The sequence below is a fragment of the Mustelus asterias genome, unplaced genomic scaffold, assembly GCF_964213995.1.
Source record: "Mustelus asterias unplaced genomic scaffold, sMusAst1.hap1.1 HAP1_SCAFFOLD_548, whole genome shotgun sequence".
Lineage (NCBI taxonomy): Eukaryota > Metazoa > Chordata > Chondrichthyes > Carcharhiniformes > Triakidae > Mustelus > Mustelus asterias.
In genome coordinates, this window is record NW_027590498.1 from 121,230 (window position 1) to 146,452 (window position 25,223).

The window sequence follows — 25,223 nt, forward strand, 5'->3', positions numbered from 1 at the left end:
TGGTAGGTAGGGACATGACCGGCGCAACTTGTGGCCGAAGGGCCTGTTTGAGCTGTAGTTTTTCTATGTTCTATGTTCTATAACCACCTTATCTACCTGTCCTGCTGGCTTCAGGGATAATTGAGAATGCTCCCCAATGTCCCTCTGGTCCTTTATATTCCCTGGCCTTGTCCTCTCAAAATTCATCACTTCATACTTTTCAGGGTTAAGTTCCATTTGCCACTGTTCTGCCCACCTGACCAGCCTGTCTGTATCACCCTGCAATCCAAGGTTGTCCTCCTCGCTATTTACCACACCACCAATCACAATCTGTTCAATCATATCACACACCCGTCCCTGCTTTCTGTACCTACATTGTCCTTCCACACAGTGAAAACAGATGCAAAATATTCCTTTAATGCTTCAAATACATCTTCCGGCTCCACACCCAGGTTACCGAATGGGCAATTGATTCCTAACCTACCAACCTACTTACTCTTTCCCTGATTACCCTCTTGCCCTTAAAATATTTATAAAGCATCTTGTGATTTCTTTCCTTCTCTGCCACCGCTCTGCCTCATCAATAAGACATTGGGACTCAGAGGGTTGATGCAGTTTGATGGACAAGTTGTCTCCATTCTGAACACTGGGGAACAAGCCCCTCCCAGTCATTGACAATATTGCCCCCTACAAAGATGGTGATTACCCATGCGCACTGCCGCACATTGCCCCCAATAAAGATGGAGGTCGTTAACGCGCGGGCCGATCTCAGGGATCTTTGACCCGCTCGATGCAAATGGAGTAACCGGAGAATTTTGGGGGGAGTTTACAGATCCGCACAACCTGTTTATGAAGCCTTCCCGTCCACTCGCCGGTTCAATCGTACCCACCGATCGGCGATTTTCCGCTGACAAATTACGGATCCTAGGTAATAAGCATTCGCAGTCGCCATTACCCGTAATGCGCATGCTTCAGTCGGAGCCCCTCTTTCACGCTGATTGGTTGGAGGACCAACTGCTCCCCCCCCGCGGTCCTCCAGACCCGCCCTCCTCCTCCTATTGGTCCGGAGCTGCCGTCAATCACCCTCCCCGGGGCATTGCGATCTGGCACATGCGCAGTCCGGTCAGGCTGATGAGGCCGGACACGCGATCTGAATGTGGAGCATGCGCAATTCCTTTGTTCGCCTCGGGAGCGAGAGTCCTTTGTCCCGGAGAAGCGGAGTCAGCGTTAGGCGGTGGCTGCGAGGATCCGCAAACCCTTCAGAATCATTGTCAGCTCCCTGGTTTGCAGCTGCGGGGCTTCTCCCTCCCTCCCGGGAACAGGCCCAGGTTAACGGCCCCATCCTGGCTCAGCCACTGGAGGATGGTTCACATCAGAGGATGGGGGAGGGGGACAATAAATAAGAGGTTACACTTTGGCCTCAAATCAATGAGGACTCTGATCTCTGGGAAGGAAGGAAACCCTGGGAGGTGGGCGGGGAGGATTCACAAACACCCGCTGGAGGCCCCAACACCCCCAGTAAAAAGCTGCAGCTCCCGGCAGTGACCAGGAGAGAAAATAATTGATTTTATTTTCACTCTGTACAAAAGAACTGAACCCAGCCAGAATAGAGAGTGGGAGAAAAGATTTGTGAAGATATTTCACACTGGGTTTGCCAGGCTGACCAACTCTCTCAGAGAAAATGAAAGGACATCCTTCATGAGTCTGTCAGAGCAGGTGAGCAGTATTGTGTGCGGTGCTGCTGGAACTGCGTGGGTGGACAGGGGCTGGTTGGCAGCCAGAACAGTTGGAAGAGGGTGCTGCACACATCTATCTTATGGGTGAAACAGCACCATACGCCATGCAGCCTGGCACACTGGACTCAAACACGGGACAATCCAGTGAAATATGAGATGGTTGTTCAATGTGCGAGTTGGTTGCAGGACAGGGAGGAGGGAAAGTGTTCAGGATGAGGATTTACTGCTTTACAGGAACAAGTGAGGAAACGATGTTCCACAGAAGGTAGAAATGTCTGTTCTGAATTTCTATCCCATACTGACAGTGATGATGTTTCTCAACTCCTTTGACAGGATATTTGAAATATACAGACATTAAATCATCCAACCTGGAGAGACACGAGGACATCTACACCATAGAGAACCCATGGGAATGTGGGGACTGTGGGAAGGAATTCAGTTCTCCATCCCAGCTGGAAGCTCATCAGCGCAGTCACACTGGGAAGAGTCTGTTCATCTGCACCGCGTGTGGGAAGAGTTTTAGTCGAATGTTCAACCTTCGCACTCACCAGCGACTTCACACTGGGGAGCGGCCATTCACCTGCTCTGTGTGTATGAAGGGATTCAGCAGTTCATCTCACCTGCTGAAATACAAGCGTGCTCACACTGGGGAAAGGCCTTTCACCTGCTCCGTGTGTGGGAAGGGATTCACTAACTCATCTGATCTCCTGATACACCACGACTTCACACCGGGGAGAGGCCGTTCACCTGCTCCATATGTGGGAACAGATTCACTCAGTCACAAAACCTAATGAGACACCAGCAAGTTCACAAGTCTTCTGGAGGCAGATTCCCCAGTTATTGAACAGGTAATCACATCCTGCACTGACCCATGTTCATTCTGATAGCTATGGTGTGTTTCTGCTGCTGTTAATAACTGCTGTAACCAGCTTGAGTTAACAATTCAGGTATTTGTTCAAGTTCAGATGGACTAATGGATCAACCAGGGTCTAATTGAATAACAGAGCAGACTTGAAGGGCTGAACAACCTATTCCATTTCCTGAGTAGTCTGTCCACAGGACAGAACCGCTTCCCACACAGAGTAGGTGAATGGCCTCTCCCCAGTGTGAACTCGCGGTGTATCCGCAGGCTGGATGAAGCTCTGAATCCCTCCCCACACTGAGAGCAACTGAAGGGCCTCTCCCCGGTGTGAACTCGCTGGTGTCTCCACAGGTGGGAGGACCGAGTGAATCCCTTCCCACACAGAGAGCAGGTGAACGGCCTCTCCCCAGTGTGAACTCGCTGGTGTGTCCGCAGGCTGGATGAAGCTCTGAATCCCTTCCCACACTGAGAGCAGGTGAACGGTCTCTCCCCAGTGTGAACTCGCTGGTGCGTCCGCAGGCTGCACAACTGACTGAATCCCTTCCTTCACAGCACGCAAGAAACAATACTTTTCACTGTCTATGAATACATGTGACAATAAATCAAATCAAATCAAACCCTGCACATTCTTCCTTTTCTGATAACAGTCTAAGTCCCTCCTGAATGCCTCAGTTGAACTTGCTTCCACCCAATCTAGGCAGTGCTTCCCAAATCCGAACATTTGTGCTGGAAGGGATTTGCTCAGTCACCGTGTCTCATTGAACATTACCTTGCTCACACTGAAAGGAGTGTTTACATGTTCCCAATGTGTGAAAACCTTTAAAAGCAGACATGAAATGCGCATCACCAACTCATTCACATGAGGGAGATATCATTCACCTGATCCATGGATGCAAAAGGACTTTCCCTTTCTTCCAACCTGTTGAGACACCAATTAGTCCACAGAGGGGAGTAGTTTTTATCAGCTTTGGGTGTGGGAAAGGCTTCATTCAGTCATCCAACCTGGGTGGCACGGTAGCACAGTGGTTAGCACTGCTGCTTCATAGCTCCAGGGACCTGGGTTCGATTCCCGGCTTGGGTCGCTGTCTGTGTGGAGTTTGCACATTCTCCTCGTGTCTGCGTGGGTTTCCTCCGGGTGCTCCGGTTTCCTCCCACAGTCCAAAGATGTGCGGGTTAGGTTGATGGGCCGTGCTAAAATTGCCCCTTAGTGTCTTGAGATAGGTAGGTTAGAGGGATTAGCGGGTAAATATGTAGGGATATGGGGGTAGGGCCTGGGTGGGATTGTGGTCGGTGTAGACTCGATGGGCCGAATGGCCTCTTTCTGTACTGTAGGGTTTCTATGATTTCTATGAACCTGGTTAGACACCAGTGACTTCACAGGTGACTGTAGAGGTTGGCTTCTGCTGTCATTACTGCTGTTTTTTAAAAAAGTTTAAAGTTTATTTATTAGTGTCACAAGTAGCCTTACATTAACACTGCAATAAAGATACTGTGAAAATCCCCTAGTCACCACACTCTGGCGCTTGTTCGGGTACACTGAGGGAGAATTTAGTATGGCCAATGTACCTGACCAGCATGTCTTTTGGACTGTGGGAGGAAACCAGAGCATCCAGAGGAAACCCACACAGACATGGGGAGAACGTGCAGACTCCACAAAGACAGTGACAAAAGCTGTGGATCGAACCCGAGTCCCTGACACTATGAGCCAGCAGTGTTAACCACTGTGCCACAGGGCCACCCAATTGGACTGAACAATGTTCATTCTGCGAGTCAGGTTTTGCTTCTGACAATAATAACCGTCCTATCTTGACTGGGCTTTACTTCTGGATAAATATGAAATTCATCAACTTTTTAAAAAATATATATTTTTCTGGATTTTTTCTTTTCCAAAGACTACAGAGCTTTTACATTATTTCTGCTGAGGAACCATTATCACTCTCCATCCATTTCAGGAAACCTCATCTGGTAAAGATCTGTTCCCACAGGATTTTAGCTGTAGTGTCTGCATCATTTTTACAAACAGGGAAAGCTTCAACCACCAGCTAAATATACCTGTAATTAGCAGGATATACCAGTCTCCTCCTTTTAGTGTGGAGAGTGAGCCGGTATAATCAAGCTGCATTGTTTCCCAGGGAAGATCAATAATATGGGATGTGTTCATTAGGACAATGCATTTTGCAGGACCTGATTAGTTTAGACACAGATGAGGCACAGCTTCAGGTGCTGATGGACATTCTGACGCATCCTCAGCTGCTGATAGTATGATCATCTTGTATAATATTGAGGAGTCAAAAAACAAGAAATATGCCTTGCTTTGATCTTATACTACCTTTCTAAGGTGTGACTAAAGTCAAATTCAAACCATGCTTGTGATTTTAAAAAAACTCTATGTCAGATGAGTGAGTCCTTGCTGTGAGTGATGAGGAAAAGTTTTTTCTATGGTGCCCACCCTCTTTGCCCACAGTCACATTTGGGTCAGCGTCCTGATAAGTTTTTAAAAGACATTTACCTGGAGTCTGTCGTACAAGTCCCAACAATTGTGTTTTGAGTGGATCCCATGGAATCTCCTCTAGAGCAGCATTCCTGGTGATTCAGTTTGCCTGGTTATTACCATCACTCCCTTCACTAACTCCTGCTGCTGATCTACCTTCACCTCACAAATAGCAATTGTCCTGGACACTTACCAGCAACATCCCCAATCTTTCAGTTTGGAGTGGTGAGCAGTGGTTTCCTTTCTGCTGTGGAGAAGCCGTGTTTTCTCCCCCAAAGGGGTAGGTTTTCTGTGAGGGAATTACAACCAAAGGAGCTTTCAGAATATTTGGTGATTGTATCAGTAACAGTTTGAAGGCTGTGATCACAATAAATTCAGATTTCTGGGCCAACTGTTGTGGTTGTGGTGGATATTTAGTGAGGATATGACAACTGTTGTGGAGAATCAAAGACACAGCTCCAGTCTGATACGGACCTTGTTCATAAAACCAGATCACATAAACCCCAGTGCAATCTAACAGTGATTTGTATTTAACAGGTCCATTGGACATGAACATAGAACATAGAAAGCCACAGCACAAACAGGCCCTTCGGCCCACAAGTTGCGCTGATCATATCCCTACCTCTAGGCCTATCTATAGCCCTCAATCCCATTAAATCCCATGTACTCATCCAGAAGTCTCTTAAAAGACCCCAACGAGTTTGCCTCCACCACCACCGGCATCAGCCGATTCCACTCACCCACCACCCTCTGAGTGAAAAACTTACCCCTGACATCTCCTCTGTACCTACCCCCCAGCACCTTAAACCTGTGTCCTCTCGTAGCAACCATTTCAGCCCTTGGAAATAGCCTCTGAGAGTCTACCCTATCCAGACCTCTCAACATCTTGTAAACCTCTATCAGGTCACCTCTCATCCTTCGTCTCTCCAGGGAGAAGAGACCAAGCTCCCTCAACCTATCCTCATAAGGCATGCCCCCCAATCCAGGCAACATCCTTGTAAATCTCCTCTGCACCCTTTCAATGGCTTCAACATCTTTCCTGTAATGAGGTGACCAGAACTGCGCGCAGTACTCCAAGTGGGGTCTAACCAGGGTCCTATAAAGCTGCAGCATTATCTCCCGACTCCTAAACTCAATCCCTCGATTAATGAAGGCTAGTACGCCGTACGCCTTCTTGACCGCATCCTCCACCTGCGAGGCCGATTTAAGAGTCCTATGGACCCGGACCCCAAGGTCCTTCTGATCCTCTACACTGCTAAGAATGGTACCCTTCATATTATACTGCTGCTTCATCCCATTGGATCTGCCAAAATGGATCACTACACACTTATCCGGGTTGAAGTCCATCTGCCACTTCTCCGCCCAGTCTTGCATTCTATCTATGTCTCGCTGCAACTTCTGACATCCCTCCAAACTATCCACAACACCACCTACCTTGGTGTCGTCAGCAAACTTACCAACCCATCCCTCCACTTCCTCATCCAGGTCATTTATGAAAATGACAAACAGCAAGGGTCCCAGAACAGATCCCTGGGGCACTCCACTGGTCACTGACCTCCATGCAGAGAAAGACCCCTCCACAGCCACTCTCTGCCTTCTGCAGGCAAGCCAGTTCTGGATCCACAAGGCAACAGCCCCTTGGATCCCATGCCCTCTCACTTTCTCAAGAAGTCTTGCATGGGGGACCTTATCGAACGCCTTGCTGAAGTCCATATAGACCACATCCACTGCTCTTCCTTCGTCAATGTGTTTGGTCACATTTTCAAAGAACTCAACCAGGCTCGTAAGGCACGACCTGCCCTTGACAAAGCCGTGCTGACTACTTTTGATCATACTAAACTTCTCTAGATGATCATAAATCCTGTCTCTCAGGATCCTCTCCATCAACTTACCAACCACTGAGGTTAGACTCACCGGTCGGTAATTTCCCGGGCTGTCCCTGTTCCCTTTCTTGAATATAGGGACCACATCTGCAATCCTCCAATCCTCCGGAACCTCTCCCGTCTCCATCGACGATGCAAAGATCATCGCCAAAGGCTCCGCAATCTCCTCCCTCGCCTCCCACAGTAACCTGGGGTACATCCCATCCGGTCCCGGCGACTTACCAACCTTGATGCCATTCAATAGTTCCAACACATCCTCGTTCTTTATGTCCACATGCTCGATCCTTTCTGTCCACCGCAAACCAGCAGTACAACCACCCAGATCCCTTTCCACCGTGAATACCGAGGTAAAGTATTCATTAAGTACCTCCGCCATTTCTAACGGTTCCGCACAAACTTTTCCCCCTTCACCTTTTAAGGGTCCTATGCCTTCACATCTCATCCTTTTACTCTTGACATATTTGTAGAAAGCCTTGGGATTCTCCTTAATCTTACCCGCCAAGGCCTTCTCATGACCCCTTCTCGCTCTCCTAATTTCCTTCTTAAGCTCCTTCCTACATCCCGTATACTCCTCTAAATCCTTAGCACAATCACAAGGCTGCACAATACAGAGGGAACACTAATCTGTTTCATTCTGCGACTATGTCGTGGTTACACGAGTGATACTTTCCACTAATTCGCTGCCAGCACCAAAAAGGCATTCAGCCTCCCACACAAATGAGCAAGACTGGGTATGAATCTCCACATCATGAATATCTTTGCCAGTGCAGTGCCGGGTACTGGGCTGTACATCCCAGTGAGTGGCTGATAGAATAAAACAGCATGTTCCTTGATTTGTCATAAGAGGTAGTTATTTCTTTCAGCAGCCCACACTCACAAAACCAAAAATACAATGTTTACTGGGATTACAGATTGGGCAGCACTTGCTGAACAATCCTGAGTGTGCCAATACCTACACTCATAATCAATTGAAGATAATCAGTCGAGTTCATAATACAGCTCAGTTATAGTTGCGAGAAGCAACTTACATTTATACGCAGCGATCCTTTCCCTGCAAACAAAAGGAGAATTTTCAAGTCTTGCACCTTTTTTGAATTTCCCAGAAGCTTGAGAAACCTACAGTCTTCTATTGATTTCTCCATGGTGATGCTTCAAGTCAATGACAGTCCACCTATTGAGATCATTTGAAATTTGGAATTCTTCTGTTTGTCCTGATGAGTGCATGATGAAGAGATTCAGCAACAGGTCTCTCTTTTCAGCAATATTCAAGTTCAGTTCTAACAAGTATCTGTGCATTGTTTTATGTTCCTTGATAATTAAATGTGATCGTGGAAGTGTCACTGTGAATAATGTGCAAGTCAGTAAGAATTGTCAGCATTTTCTAATTGGAAATCTTAATCAGTGGAACCTTTCAGACATTGAATTGTACAGTTTGCACCAAACATCAATTTAAGATTGCAGGAAAAGTTCAGAAACTTATTATAAACAAGTTGCTGTTGAGAGTTCCTGAATTTAAAAAATCACAGATGGTGCTTTTAAAAAGGGACACAACAGCCCTGAAAATCAGTGACATCTCAGAATATTAAACTTCAGCCAGTTGCAGCGATTGTTAATGTCAGCAGAAACAAACCAAATATTGTCAGACTATCAATCCTGGATGTGATTAACAGCTGCAGTAACTGCAAAATCCAACTCCTGCAGGCAATTGTGAACTTGCAGATGTGTCAGCAAGTGGGATAACCGAGTGTATCCCTTCCCACACACAGAGCAGGTGAATGGCCTCTCCCCAGTGTGGGTGAGCTCATGTAAATGCAGGCTGCCAGACTGAGTGAATCCCTTCCCACACATGGAGCAAGTGAATGGTCGCTCCCCAGTGTGAGTGCGTTGATGAGCAGTGAGGATTGATAACTGCCTGAAACCTTTTCCACAGTAGGTGCAAATAAATGGCTTCTCCTCAGTGTGAATTCGCTGATGTGACAGGAGGCCGGATGAATTGGTGAATTCCCTCCCACACGTGGAACAGGTGAACGACCTTTCCCCAGTGTGAACTCGCTTGTGTGCACTGAGGTTGGATGAAGACCTGAACCTCTTTCTACAGGAAGTGCAGCTGAACGGTCTCTCCTCTGTGTGAACCCGCTGGTGTGACAGCAGGTTAGATGACAGAGTGAATCTCTTACCACAGACAGAACAGGTGAATGGCTTCTCTCAAAGAACAAAGAAAATTACAACACAGGAACAGGCCCTTCGGCCCTCCAAGCCTGCACCGACCATGTTGCCCTTCCGGGGACCATATCCCTCTATTCCCATCCTATTCATGTACTTGTCAAGGCGCCCGTTAAAAGTCACTGCCGTATCCACTTCCACTACCTCCCCCGGCAACGAGTTCCAAGCACCCACTACTCTCTGTGTAAAAAATCTGCCTCATACATCTCCTTTAAACCTTGCCCCTCGCACCTTAAACCTGTGCCCCCTAGTAATTGACTCTTCCACCCTGTGAAAAAGCTTCTGACGATCCACTCTGTCCATGCCGCTCATAAGCTTGTAGACTTCTATCAGGTCTCCCATCAACCTCCGTCGCTCAAGTGAGAACAAACCAAGTTTCTCCAACCTCTCCTCATAGCTAATGCCCTCCATACCAGGCAACATCCTGGGAAATCTTTTCTGTACCCTCTCCAAAGCCTCCACATCCTTCTGGTAGTGTGGCGACCAGAAATGAAAACTAGATTCCAAGTGCGGCCTAACTAAGGTTCTATGAAGCTGCAACATGACTTGCCAATTTTTAAACTCAATGCCCCGGCCGATGAAGGCAAGCATGCCGTATGCCTTCTTGACGACCTTCTCCACCTGCATTGCCACTTTCAGTGACCTGTGTACCTGTACACACAGATCCCTTTACCTATCAATACTCTTAACGGTTCTACCATTGACTGTCAATTTCCTATCTGTATTAGACCTTCCAAAATGCATTACCTCACATTTGTCTGGATTAAACTCCATCTGCCATCTCTCCACCCAAGTCTCCAACTGGTCTATATCCTGCTATATCCTCTGATGGTCCTCATCGCTAATCACAAATCCACCAACCTTTGTGTTGTCCGCAAACTTACTTATCAATCCAGTTACATTTTCCTCCAAATCATTTGTATATATTATATATATCCTGTGTGAATTTGCTGGTGTGACCAAAGACCGGATGGCCTGGCAAGCTCCTTCCCACCCAAGGAGCAGGTGAACGATCTCTCCCCAGTGTGAACTCGCTGATGTGCACTGAGGTTGGATGAACATGAGAACCCCTTTCCACAGGTGGAGCAGCTGAACGGCCTCTCCTCAGTGTGAATTCGCTGGTGTAACAGCAGTTGGGATGAGGGAGTGAATCCTTTCCCACACACAGAACAGATGAATGGCCTCCCTCCAGTGTGACTGTGCCTATGGTTTTCCAGCAAGTATGGATAATTGAATCCTTTACCACAATCATCACATTTCCATGGTTTCTCCATTTTCTCAGCCCCATTGTGACCATGTTGATCGGTTTCCAACCGGGATGGATAATTGAATCCTTTACCACAATCCTCACATTTCCACGGTTTGTCCATGGTGCTGGTGTCCTTCTGTCTCTCCAGGTTGGATGATTAGTTGAAGCCTCATCCACATACAGACCACGTGTATGGGTTCTCCCCACTGTGAATGGTGTGATGTTTTTCAGGCTGTGTAACTGGTTAAAGCTCTGTCCACAGTCAGTTCACTGGAGCACTCTCACTTGGGTGCGTGTGTGTGTGTGTCTCAGTTCGTTTTCTGTCACATTGAATTTTGAAATTTTCTTCCACTGACAAAAAAGGGAACGATTTCTCCCTCCACTGTCAAAGCAATCATATTTAGGTCATGATGAATCGAATGGCTCTGTCAGACCTTGACCTGAAGTTTGGTTTGAGTTTCCTGTCTGTGAAATTCCTCTTCTAGTTCCCAGCAAAAAGAGTTTTTAAAAAACTGCTTCAGAACAGACAATTTCAGTTTCCACGAAACATATCTCCATCTCATTTATCTTGAGCTGTATTCCCCATCCCACACACTCTCTCTTGTCCCTGAGCTGAAATCAAACTCATTGCCTCATCTCCACTCTGAGCCCAGCTCCCTCTCCCTCTCATTGCCCCATCTCCTCCCCGCCCACCTTCCAGAGTTTCCTTCCTTCCCAGAGATCAGAGTCCTCATTGATTTGAGGACAAAGTGTAACCTCTTATTTATTGTCCCCCTCCCCCATCCTCTGATGTGAACCATCCTCCAGTGGCTGAGCCAGGATGGGGCCGTTAACCTGGGCCTGTTCCCGGGAGGGAGGGAGGGAGAAGCCCCGCAGCTGCAAACCAGGGAGCTGACAATGATTCTGAAGGGTTTGCGGATCCACAAAGTGTTTCCAAATCCTCCCAGCCACCGCCTAACGCTGACTCCGCTTCTCCGGGACAAACAAGCGCCAAGGACAGCAATGACACTGCGCATGCTCCACATCACAATGCCCGGGCACTGATTGACGGCAGCTCCGGACAACAGGAAGAGGGGGCGGGGCCGGAGGACCGAGCAGGAGCGGCTGGTCCTCCAACCAATCGGAGTGAATGAGGGGCGGGACCTGAAGCATGCGCAGTGCGGGTAATGGCGACGGGCAGACGGACGGTTTTAGTTTGGAAGCGAGATCAATACGAGGTAGAGGGCGGCGTGCGGGGCATGATAAATATGGCGGGTGGGTGGATAGACTTTGCAAACATGTTGTTCAAACCCAAACCCCGGAAATGAACTTCCCGGTCCCCCCCTTTGTACCAAATGGAGCGGCAGCTTGTAGTGTTAGACCCGGGCTGACTGCCGCCATTGAGGCTGCATGTGGGAGGCCAGCAGGGATTGTGATCGGAGAGGGAAGCCCTGACGTCACAATGGAATGGGTGATAGTGTGACGTCACAATGGAATGGGTGTGGGTGTGACGTCACAATGGGATGGGTGAGGATGTGATGTCACAATGGAATGGGTGAGAGTGTGACGTCACAATGGAATGGGTGAGAGTGTGACGTCACAATGGAATGGGTGAGAGTTCCAGATGAGCTGAGACTGGGCTGGAGTCGGGCGATGGCACTGACATGTGGCCCGGTGGCACAGTGGTTAGTGCAGCTGCCTAACAGCGCCAGGGACCCGGGTTCAATTCCAGCCTCGGGTCACTGTCTGTGCAGAGTTTCTACATTCTCCCCGTGTCTGTGTGGGTTTCCTCCGGGTGTTCCGGTTTCCTTCCACAGTCCAAAGATGTGCCGGTTAGACGGATTGGCCATGATAAGTTGCCATTTGGTATCAGGGGGATTAACAGGTAAATATGTGGATAGGGCCTGGATGGGATTGTTGTCGATGGGCTGAATGGCCTCCTCCTACACTGTACTTTATTATTCATTATTATTAATTAATTACTATTCTGATTTACAGCTGTTTCTGAGTTTTAACTGTATCCTCTATTGTGAACACCGAGGCAAAATACTTGTTCAATTCATCTCCCAGCTCCTTATTTTTCATTATCAATTCCTGGACTCACTTTCTATTAGACAGTTAAGAAATGAGGTGGAGCAAGTGACTGAAGTGTCAGTCAGGGAGCACTATTGGGAGCACCAATAGTTTCAAAATAGCTCTGGAAAAAGATAGGACAGGTCCACAGGTCAAGGCCCTAAGCTGGAGCAGGGCCACTTTTGTGGGCATTCGGCAGGATCTAGCAGATGTCGATGAGGTGAGTTTGTTTGAAGGGAAAGGAGTGACTGGCAAATGGGAGGTTTTGAAAGTGTGATATCAAGAGTCCAGGGGCAGTATATTCCTGTTAAGATGAAGGGAAAGAATGGTAAATTTAGGGATCTCTGGCAGACAAGGAACGTTGAGGCTCTGGTCAGGTAAAAGAAGGAAGCATACATTGGGTTTAGGCAATTGGGGACAAGTGAATCACTCTGACTATAAAAAGTGTAAGAAAATACTGAAGAGGGAAATCAGGAGGACAAAAAGAGGGTATGATATGGATCTGGCAGGTAAGATTAAAGACAATTCCAAGAGGTTCTATAGCTATATTAAGAGTAAAAGGGTGGCTAGAGAGAGAATAGATCCCCTTAAAAATCAGTATGGTCATCTGTGTGTGGAGCCACAGGAGATGGGTGAGATTTTTAACGAATACTTCTCCTCTGTGTTTACTGCAGAGAGCACCATGGGTGCTAAAGAAATAAGGGAAACAAGTGGTGATGTCTTGGGCACACGCATGTTACTTGGGAGGAGGTATCTGCAGCCTTATAAAAACAAATTACTGCGGATGCTGGAATCTGAAACCAAGAGAGAAAATGGTGGAAAATCTCAGCAGGTCTGGCAGCATCTGTAAGGAGAGAAAAGAGCTGATGTTTCTTGTCTAGACGACCCTTTGTCAAAGCTCTGAAACATCAGTTCTTTTCTCTCCATACAGATGCTGCCAGACCTGCTGAGAATGGGGAGAGAGTGTGTGGGATGGAGATTTCCAGCTTTTGGGGAATGAGAGAGGAAAGAATGTTCCATAGAAATTGTCTGTTCTGAATTTCTATCCTGTCCTGACACTGATGACTTTTGGAAACTCATTTTACAGGATATTGAAAAAGGAATCACAGGCCGAAATCTCAAACGTCACGTCTAGACGTGACAGAATCGTGTTCCTTGGGACCTCAATATCATCGGACTTTGAATCCAGAAGGAGAAATGATTGTCCAGTCTGTCGATTTGAAAGGATTTGAAATGTCAGTGTGAGTGAAAAAGCATCAACACTCTGCCACACTTGAGTGAGAGTGTTCCAATGCACTGACTAAAGAGCTTTAACCAGTTACACAGTCTGAATAAATATCACACCATTCACAGCGGGTAGAGACTGTAATCTTGTTCTGTGTGTGGACGAAGTTTCAACTAATTGTCCACCCTAGAGAGAGGTAAGGACACCTGCACCATGGAGAAACCATGGGAATGTGTGGACTGTGGGAAGGGATACAGCTACCCATCCCTGCTGGAAGCTCATCGGCGCAGCCACACTGGGGAGAGGCTGTTCATCTGCTCTCAGTGTGAGAAGGGATTTAATCAGTTATCCAACTTACGGGCACACCAACGAGTTCACACTGGGGAGAGGCCATTCACCTGCTCTCAGTGTGGGAAGGGATTCACTCAGTTATCTGACCTGCAAAAACACCAGCGAGTTCACACTGGAGAGAGGCCGTTCACCTGCTCTCAGTGTGGGAAGGGATTCGCTCAGTCAACCAATCTGCGGGCACACCAGCGAGTTCACACTGGGGAGAGGCCATTCACCTGCTCTCAGTGTGGGAAGGGATTCGCTCAATCAACCAACCTGCGGGCACACCAGCGAGTTCACACTGGGGAGAGGCCGTTCACCTGCTCTCAGTGTGGGAAGGGTTTCAGAGTTTCATCCCGGCTGCTGAAACACCAACAGGTTCACGAGTGATGACAGGGGTTGGATTCTGCTGTTATTGTTTCTGCTCTCAGTTGCCTCCAGGACTGCATTTTGTTCATTCTCACAGTTGGTCAATGGGAAGGGTCAGAGGGTTTCTTTGTGCTGGACTGGCTGGTCTCAGCCTCCAGTGGGCTGATGCTCTTTGAGTCTTTTTGCGAATACCTGGTTTCAAATGTCACAAGGATCACAGAGTGACAGGGTGTTACGAAGTTTAGAGATATTTAGTCAGAAGAAAACAGAGGTTGGCAGTGCAAAGGTACATTTCTGAATGGAGGGCTGTGACAAGTGACATTCCTCAGGGATCAGTGCTGGGACCTTTGCTGTTTGTAATATATATAAATGATTTGGAGGAAAATGTAACTGGTTTGATTGGTAAGATTGTGGACGACACAAAGGTTGGTGGAATTGCGGATAGCGATGGGGACCGGCAGAGGATACAGCAGGATATAGATCAGTTGGAGACTTGGGCGGAGAGGTGGCAGATGAAGTTTAATCCGGACAAATGTGAGGTAATGCATTTTGGAAGGTCTAATACAGATGGGAAATATACAGTAAATGGCAGAACCCTTAAGAGTATTCATAGGCAGAGGGATCCAGGTGTACAGGTACACAGGTCATTGAAAGTGGCAATGCAGGTGGAGAAGATAGTCAAGAAGGCATACGGCATGCTTGCCTTCATCGGCCGGGGCATTGAGTTTAAAAATTGGCAAGTCATGTTGCAGCTTTATAGAACCTTAGTTAAACCGCACTTGGAATCTAGTGTTCAATTCTGGTCACCACACTACCAGAAGGATGTGGAGGCTTTGGGGAGGGTACGGAAAATATTTATCAGGATGTTGCCTGGTGTGGAGGGCATTAGCTATGAGGAGAGGTTGGAGAAACTTGGTTTGTTCTCACTGGAACGACAGAGGTTGAGGAGGGCGACCTGATAGAAGTCTACAAGATTATGACAGGTTGGACAGAGTGGTTACTCAGAAGCTTTTTCCCAGGGTGGATGAGTCAGTTACGAGGGGGCATAGGTTTAAGGTGCGAGGGGCAAGATTTAAAGGAGATGTACAAGGCAGGTTTTTTACACAGAGGGTGGTGGGTGCCTGGAACTCGTTGCCGGGGAAGGTAGTGGAAGCAGATACGATAGTGACTTTAAGATGTGTCTTGACAAATATATGAATAGCATAGGAATAGAGGGATATGGTCCCCGGAAAGGTAGGGGGTTTTAGTTCAGACGGGCAGCATGGTTGCTACAGGCTTGGAGGGCCAAAGGGCTTGTTTCTGTGCTGTAATTTCATAGAGAATAGAATAGAATCCCTACAGTACAGAAGGAGGCCATTCGGCCCATCGAGTCTGTACTGACCACAATCCCACCCAGGCCCTACTCCCGCAACCTCACACATTTACCCTGCTAATCCCCCTGACACTAGGATCAATTTAGTATGGCCAATCAACCTAACCTGCACATCTTTGGACATTTATTGGTGAAACTAACAATGCAATAACACGAAGGGCCGATAGTTAACAGTGCTATAAAACAGGTGGATGTAATCGTCAACAGAGCCCAATTCCCTAAACCTTTCTCATATAGACTTTCACCTGCGACCCCACAACATCTCCATCTCCCATGGTCCAGCGCCACATCAACACGTCCCCCCAGGATGCACATCAGAACTGGAGGCAGCTAGCTGCACTCCGCACCCATTTGCCTGTGATGCCCCTGGCAGGCGTCTGCTGGAGAGCTGGGACCGAGAGGGGTCCAGCCGTCTTCCTGGTGATACGGATGTATCCTTGCCTTGCCGTTCACCCTGCTGCTCTTGAGATGCACCGGTGTCAGGAAAGGGGGAGTCGGAAAGCCCTGCATCCCATCGGCCGGAATTCCCCTGGGTGGAAGGCCCCAGCACCGTCCCCAGGGCCCCCCTCCTCCCTCGAGGCGCCAATGGACCCCTGGATCACTCCATGGGACGGTGAAGCTGACTAGGGGGAGGGAGTGGTGATTGGGAAATTTTGCAGGGGTGGTGATTGAGGAGAGGGTTGGGGGGGGAGCTCTGCAGGAGTCCTGATGGGGGAGGGAGCTGGTGATCGGGGAAACTCTGCAGGGGTGGTGATTGGGGAGGGGGCGAGAGGGGGAACTCTGCAGGGATGCTGATTGCGGGGAGGGGTTGGTGATTTGGGGGAAACGCTACAGATGAGGAGATTGGCGAGGCGATTTCTGTGGGGAGGGGGGATGTCCACTGAAGATGGAAACTGGGAGAATGGAGCGCATGCACAATGACACCCCTCCAGATCAGCAGCTGGCTAGTTAGAGTTTGGAACATGCTGTGAAAACAGCCTTGGTGATTCCTTGCAGTGTATCTAATATGTGGGATACACTGCCACCATTGTGGGCTAATGGTGGAGAGTGAATGTTTAAGGTGGTATTTGAGATGCTGATCAGGCGAGCTACTTTGTCCTGGATAGGATTGACAAAATTGTTGCAGATACACTCATCCAGGTAGGGAATATTCCACCTTACTCCTGATTTATACCTGGTGAATCATGGCAAGTCTTTGGGGAGTCATTAAGTGAGTAACCTGCCACAAAATTCCCAACCTCTGATCTGCTCCTGTAACCTCAGTATTTAAATGACTGGTCAATGGTAACCCCAAAGTTATTGCTGGTGGGACATTCACTGATGATAATGCCATTGAATATCATGGGAAGATGGTTAGATTTTCTTGCTGGAAATAGATATTTCCTGATAATTATGTGGTGTCAGTATGAATTGACAGTATTAGCTGCAACCTGAATGTTGTCCTGGTCCTGCGCTGCATGCGGGCAGCTTCAGTATTCAGAGTTGTGAATGGTCATATACACTGCAATCATCAGTGAACATCCCCGTTTCCAACCCTACGATGGGGAGATGGTAATTAATGAAGTCGCTGAAAATGATTAGGCCCAGGAGACATGAGGAACAACAAAATATATTTATATAGCGCCTTAAAGTAATAAAACATCCAAGGAGCATTGTAAAATAAAGTATGATATTGAGCCACAAAGAAGATATTAGGTTAGATGACCAAGGTTTGGTCAAAGTGGTAGATTTTAAGGGGTGTGTTAAAGGAGTAAAGCGAGGTGGAGAGTTGGAGACGTGTAGGGATGGTATTCCAGAGGTTGGAGCCGAAGCAACTGAAGGTAGAGCTTGCAATGGTGAAGCAAGGTCAGGGACAAACTAAAGACCAGAATTAGAGCAGTGTAATATATTGAGGGTTGTGGGGCTTATCGGAGATTATAGATATTGGGACAGGCAAGGTCATGGAGTGATTTGAAACCAAGGATGAGAATTTTAATATTAAGTTGTTGCTTTACTGGGTGGATCATCGTGCACGAGGGTGATAGTGGAATAACACTTAATGTGAGTTTAAACATGGCCAGCAGAGTTTTAGATGAACCCTGCAGTGACCCTTGCAGTGATGACTGACCTCCAACAACCACAGCCATCCTCGTCTGTACCTGGTATATCCCCAACCGGTGGAGAGTTCCCCCCTGCCAAATCCCACCGACTCCAACCCTGTGTAGGTCCCTTTCTGCCAAACTCAGCCAAATGGTGTCTTGATGGATTTTCTTTGTTCTTTTTTTTGTTTTTTGTTTGTTTTCTTTGAGAAAACAAAATTTTCTTTGCTCTTTGTTCTGTTTGGAACATCCCAAATGCCCATCCAATTTCCTTTGTAATTGTTTATTGTCTCCACTTCCTCCACCCTCGTAGGCAGCGAGTTTCAGGTCATTACCATTCGCTGCATCAGAATATTCTTCCTCACATCTCCGCCCCCCCCACCTTGCATCTCTGACCCAAAACAAGTAATCTGTGTCCCCCCTCGTCCTTGTCCCTTCAGCTAATGGGAACAGCTTTTCTTTGTCCACCTTATCTAAACCTGTCAGAATCTTGTCCACCTCTATCAAATCTCCCCACAACCTCCTTTGCTCCAAGGAGAACAACCCGAGCCTGACATTGACAATAAAGAACAAACTAACAGAATATGTTAATACCTGAAATCAAATGGGAATGTTTAATTTCTGTTTTAAAGATATTGTGAATATCTTGTCCTGGACAATAAAGGAATCAGCTATAACTGAGCAAGAAGAAGACAGTTTCAATGTGGAATTGACTGGAATATTCTCTCTGGATTTAAACAATGGAGGAACTACAAATATGGAAGAAAATAAATTTCAAAACGTGAACTCTGAACAGACTGTTTTCAAAATAGAACTTGAAAATTCACAAATGAACAGCAATGAAGACTCTCCTTTTGCAGGAGGAACTTTGGATTATAATTATTGTAAGAAGAAAACCATCAGAAAAGACTGCAAGCAGTAATTTCCATCTTCAGTGGACTGAATTCCTGGACATGGAACCCAGCAGTGTGCTGTTACCAAGCTGGACTTGTGACTGTGAAGTGGACAATGGAGGGATTATTATGTCTGTTGCAGGTTATAAGATAGATCAACAGAGGAAAACATTGGATTTAGGAACAGGAGGAGGCCATTTGGCCCTTCGAGCCTGCTCCACCATTCAATAAGATCATGGCTGTTGTTAAGATATACAGCATGTTGTATATTGTAATATTCTAAATGGGATATTATGAAGGTGATACATTTTCATTTCTTCCTGTTTTTGTTACAAAAATCTAATTTCATAATTCCTATGTTTTAGAAATATGAATTTGTTGCAAGAATTGCTTTTAAAAAATGGAAAACCTGGATTGAGAATCTGATGAAAACACCCTCAGGGAATTCGCAGTCACAAAGCATGGCCCATGTTGGTTTAAGAAGTCAAAACTCGAGAGGTAAGAACTGTAAAAGGTCAGCTGGGATCTTTTAGCTGGAGACATTGGGTCTGACAATTATTGTACTGTTTTTGTTCAGTGAATTCTTCATGAAGACCTCAGGAAAAAGGTTTAGTTTTGAAGCTAAATATCTGTCGGACATTCCACCTGGTCTCTGTTACCATGGGGATATGTGATTCAGGGTGGCGCCTTGGTTAGAATTAGACCATAAGTTATAGGAGCAGAATTAGGCTATTCGGCCCATCGAATCTGCTGTGCCATTCGATCATGGCTGATAAATCTCAACCCCATTCTCCTGCCTTTTCCCCGTAACCTTTTGAGTCCTTTCCAATCAATGACCTGGTTCCAGCGGACAGTCTGCAGTTAGCTTGGAAGCCACCACTTGTGGGACCAGGAGCTGTGAACCAGCTGTGGGACTAGAAGCCTAGAGGACCATTGGAAACCAGGGGTGTTTCCAACATTTAAATCCCTCAGCAAGAATGCAGTGAAGCCCATGTTTGGACTGAGGAGTCCACAGTTTGAGAGCTTAAAGGAAAATTGGAAGCTTGATCCCGCCCGAGCGTTCCCCTGTTCGATCGGAATTCCACATTGGCCCAAAGCCTCAACCCCCCTCCCTGGGTGAGGTGCCCCACAGCCTGAGCCGCCTCGCGGAAATGTCCTCCGTGCCTTTTCCTACCGCGCGGAGGCGTTTCCTGTGCGGGCTGCTGCTGCACACCTTCCACTACCGCCTCCTCGCCTGTTGCCCGGATACACCTTGGCGGGCCTTGTTGCAACCGGGCGGCGGAGGTCCCCGCTGGAGGTCCCTCTACGGAGGGATCTCCCCCAATTACGTCGGGGACCTGGGGTGGAGGGTGATGCATGCAGCAGTGCCGCACAACCGTAGGATTCACTGGTTCACGGGCTCCGAAGACTGCCCTTTCTGTGGCCTTGTGGAGTCCGTGGACCATGTCTATGTTGTGTGTCTTAGGCTGCACTCCTTTATGTTTTCCTAAAGAACCTTTTATTGGTGTTTTGTTTGCACTTCAGTCCCACGCTCCCCTGATCTACGGACACCCGGTGCGGAGAGGGGAGGGGAGGGATGGCGACCTCCTCGTGAACCTGCTCCTGGCGATACGCGCCATTTACCGGTCCAGGCAGCGGGCGATCGAGGGGGCCGTCCATTCTGACTGTCTTCCCCTCTACCGCAGCTACGTTCGCGGCCGGGTGTCCCTGGAGAGGGAGCATGCGGTGTCCACGGGCGCGGTTGACGACTTCCGCGCCCGCTGGGCACCGCAGGGGTTGGGGTGCATTATTGACCCTAATAATCACATTTTAATTTGATGTTTTTAAGTTTCCTTTGTATTTTGATTTCTGTTCGGGCTGTTCCCCCTCCTTTTAGGGGAGCTGCCCCTTTTACTTTGTCCTGACTTAGAATATAGAACAGGACAGCACAGAACAGGCCCTTCGGCCCACGATGTTGTGCCGAGCTTTATCTGAAACCAAGATCAAGCTATCCCACTCCCTATCATCCTGGTGTGCTCCATGTGCCTATCTAATAACCGCTTAAATGTTCCTAAAGTGTCTGACTCCACTATCACTGCAGGCAGTCCATTCCACACCCCAACCACTCTCTGCGTAAAGAACCTACCTCTGATATCCTTCCTGTATCTCCCACCACGAACCCTATAGTTATGCCCCCTTGTAATAGCTCCATCCACCCGAGGAAATAGTCTTTGATCTGAGTTAGTTTATTTGGTTTGACCTAAAAAGAGGGCAACACCTGGGAGGAAATCAATGTTTCCCCCTTTCCATTTCTTTTCTCATTCTGGGGGAAATTGGGGACTTGCAGCAACTGAAGGGTAAGGAAGTGAATCCAGTCTGTATGTCCAGTCATATGGGCATAGACCTGTCTGGCAGCCTGCATGGAGATTTTCAGCTCTCTGTGTCCAGGACAGGAAGCAGTGAGCATGGATCTGTCAATCAGCCTCAATCAGCACCTTCAGGAGAATTGGGAGGGTGAATATTAGATACAGCAGAGTGAGAATGGAGGGAGAGTGTGTGGGATGGAGATTCACAGCTTTGGGGAATGAGAGAGAAAGAATGTTCCATAGAAACTGGAATTGTCTGTTCTGAATTTCGATCCTGTACTGACACTGATGACTTGTGTCAACTTGTTTTACAGGATATTGAAAGAGGAATCACAGGCTAAAATCTCGAACGTCACGTCGAGATCTGGCAGAGTCATATTCCTTGGGACGTGAATATCATCGGCCATTGAATCTGGAAGGAAATTTGAAAAGATTTCAAACATCAATCTGACTGAAAAAGCATCAACACATGGCCACACTCGAGTCAGTGTGTTCCAGTGCACTGACTGAAGAGCTTTAACCAGTTACACAGCCTGAATAAATATCACACCATTCACAGCGGGGAGAGACTGTACACGTGTTCTGTGTGTGGACGAGGCTTCAGCTGATTGTCCACCCAAGAGAGAGGTAAGGACACCTGCACCATGGAGAAACCATGGAAATGTGCGGACTGTGGGAAGGGATACAGAACCCCATGTCTGCTGGATGCTCATCGGCGCAACCACACTGGGGAGAGACCATTCACCTGCTCTCAGTGTGGGGAGGGATTCATTCAGTCATCCGTCCTGCGGGCACACCAGCGAGTTCACATGGGGAGAGGCCGTTTACCTGCTCTCAGTGTGGGAAGGAATTCACTCAGTTATCCCACCTGCTGAGACATCAGCGAGGTTACACTGGGGAGAAACCGTTCACCTGCTGAGTGTATAAAAAGGGTTCAGAATTTCATCCCAGCTGCTGAGGCACCAACAAGTTCACAGGGTTGGATTCTGCTGTTATTGTTTCTGCTCTCAATTACATCCAGGACTGCATTTTGTTCATTCTCACAGTTGGTCAATGGGGAGGGTCGGAGGGTTTCTTTCTGCTTGACTGACCAGTCTCACAACTTGGCCTCCAGTGGGCTGATGCTCTTTGAGTCTTGTTGCGAATACATGGTTTCAAATTTCTCTAGGATCACAGGGTGACCGGGTGTTGGGAAGTTCAGAGATATTTAGTCAGCATTTCTGTCTGAAACCCCACCAATGCTCATCCAATTTCCTTTGTAATTGTTTATTGTCTCCACTTCCTCCACCCTCGTAGGCAGCGAGTTCCAGGTCATTACCATTCGCTGCATCAAAATATTCTTCCTCACATCCCCCCCTACATCTCTGACCCGAAACTTTATATCTGTGACCCCCTCTCCTTGTCCCATCAGCTAATGGGAACAGTTTTTCTTTGTCCACCTTATCTAAACCTGTCAGAATCTTGTCCTTTGCTCCAAGGAGAACAACCCGAGCCTGACATTGACAATAAAGAACAAACTAACAGAATATGTTCGTACCTGAAATCAAATGGGAATGTTTAAATTCTGTTTTAAAGATATTGTGAATATATTGTCCTGGACAGTAAAGGAATTGGAATAACTCACCTTGGGTGTGGTTGAATGGAATATATCAATCTGGTATCCACCTACAGTCCAGTGAAAGTCTGGAATGTGTAGCTGGAAATCTTTCCCTCACAGCACTGTGGATGTACTTACACAACCTGGAGATGCTGGTGTTGGACTGGGGTAAACACAGTAAGAAGTCTGACAACAAGTTAAAGTCCAACAGGTTTATTTGGTAGGAAACGCCACTAGCTTTCGGAGCGCTGCTCCTTCGTCAGGTGAGTGGGATTTTTTATGATCAGAACTCCCACTCACCTGACGAAGGAGCAGCGCTCCGAAAGCTAGTGGTGTTTGCTACCAAATAAACCTGTTGGACTTTAACTTGGTGTTTTGAGACTTCTTACTGTGTACTTACACCTCAGGCATTGTAGCAGTTCAGGAAGGCAGTGTTGGGGTTGACCATGGTCGAGGCAGCTACATACAGCCACATATTCTGTTAGAATTGAAGAACTGCAGATTGAATGTGAGGCATTGTGGGACTGGACTATCTTGACCACATTCCTGTGACTGCTCAGTTTCTGCAATCACGGACCATTGAAGCTGCTTCGCAGAGCCCCGACAGAGGACCTGGTGAGAATATTTACTCAGAATGAGTTAGAATTAAACTTATTCCAGGACCAGCTGGTGTTCAGTGGCTGAGATTCCTGAATCTGTAAAAAGGGGGTCTGACCAATCAACAAACAGTGGTAGATAGTTGGTTAAGAAGTTAAAAAGCGTTCTCAGGCATTGTTTAAATTATTTTATCCCAAATTTGTGATCAGAACTGTGAGGGACTTGTGATCCGATATTCAGTGAAGTGACGATATACTCCAAGTAGCACTGGACTGAAAAGCAGACCTCTGAGAGTAGATTCTAATGGTTATAATCCTACCCAAGCATGGCCAGTGAAAAATCAGAGCTCTTACCTGCTATTTGGAAACTAAGAACAAGAAACTTATTGATAAAATTATTAGAGAATACAGCCAACGTTTCGAGACTGGAAGACATTTCATAACAGCTCTTATGAAGGGTCATCCATACTTGAAACATTGGCTCCACTCTGTCTCCACAGATGCTGCCAGACCTGCTGAGCTTTTCCAGTATTTTCTGTTGTTGTTTCAGATTCCAGCATCCACAGTATTTAACTTTTATGATAAAATGATTAGTTCTGATTGGAAACCCCACGACCCTCCCGCAAAACAGAGGGAGTGGTGGCAAAAGGGGAAAAAGGATAAGGATGATAAAGTCTGGGTTCTGATTCTCCGAGCCCATGTAGAATCAACAAAATGAGTGAAGCAGTTTATAAAGAACAGAAGTTATCCATCCCTAAAAAAATTCATCAAATAAAAGTAATTAAGTTATGGAATATAACAAAAAAATTCAGAGATGAAGTTTACAATCTAGTTTGTTTTGATTTTTTACTTGTGTAAAGTGGTATTATTGTGGGCCAATTTTTGAATATAACATCCCTGCTGTTCAATTCTATCTCTCGAGAATGGAACCCTATTTATGGGCCCCAGACCTTAGGGAAGATGTGAAGTTCTTAGAGAGGGTGCAGACGAGATTTGCACGAATGGCAACTCACATCATTAAAAAGTAGCTGGATCAGCACTTGGCAAGTCAGAACAGTTAAGGCTATGGGCCAGGTGCTGGTAAATGGGATTCGGTGGGAGGTCAGGTGTTTCTTGCGTGTCGGTGAAGACTCGATGCGCTGAAGGGCCTCTTCTGCAGTGTACGATTTCATGATGAGGCAATTCAGTTAGTTGGAGAGAGTGGAGCAGCTGAAATTTCTCTCTTTAAATCAGTCAAGACTTTAGGGTCTAGAATGGGGTCATTCGGTCCACTGATTCAATGCTGGCACTTTGCATATCAAACTCTTGTCCGTTCTATTTATTGACAGATCCATGCTCACTGCTTCCTGTCCTGGAGTGGAGATGCCGGCGTTGGACTGTGGTAAACACAGTAAGAAGTTTAACAACACCAGGTTAAAGTCCAACAGGTTTATTTGGTAGCAAAAGCCACACAAGCTTTCGGAGCCTTAAGCCCCTTCTTCAGGTAGAGAATAGAGAAACCCTACAGTACAGAAAGAGGCCATTTGGCCCATCGCGTCTGCACCGACCACAATCCCACCCAGGCCCTACCCCCATATCCCTACATATTTACCCACCATTCCCTCTAACCTACGCATCCCAGGACACTAAGAGGCAATTTTAGCATAGCCAATCAACCTAACCCGCACATCTTTGGACTGTGGGAGGAAACCGGAGCACCCGGAGGAAACCCACGCAGACACGAGGAGAATGTGCAAACTCCACACAGACAGTGACCCAAGCCGGGAATCGAACCCAGGTCCCTGGAGCTGTGAAGCAGCAGTGCTAACCACTGTGCTACCGTGCCGCCCCACCACTGTGCGACCGTGCCACCAGGTGAGTGGGAATTCTGTTCACAAACAGGGCATATAAAGACACAAACTCAATTTACATGAATAATGCTTGGAATGCGAATACTTACAACT

The 25,223-nt window shown here is 47.2% G+C and overlaps 1 protein-coding gene across 1 annotated transcript in view; it reads left to right on the top strand.

The window, feature by feature from the left end:
• Window positions 1-25,223, top strand: part of LOC144486984 (uncharacterized) — an 86,357-nt gene that overhangs the window by 15,778 nt on the left and 45,356 nt on the right. Inside the window, 4 exon segments of the mRNA XM_078205025.1 lie at window positions 13,977-14,408; window positions 16,009-16,191; window positions 21,768-21,894; window positions 21,897-22,006. Of these exon segments, the coding sequence (XP_078061151.1) occupies window positions 13,977-14,408; window positions 16,009-16,191; window positions 21,768-21,894; window positions 21,897-22,006 (852 nt within the window).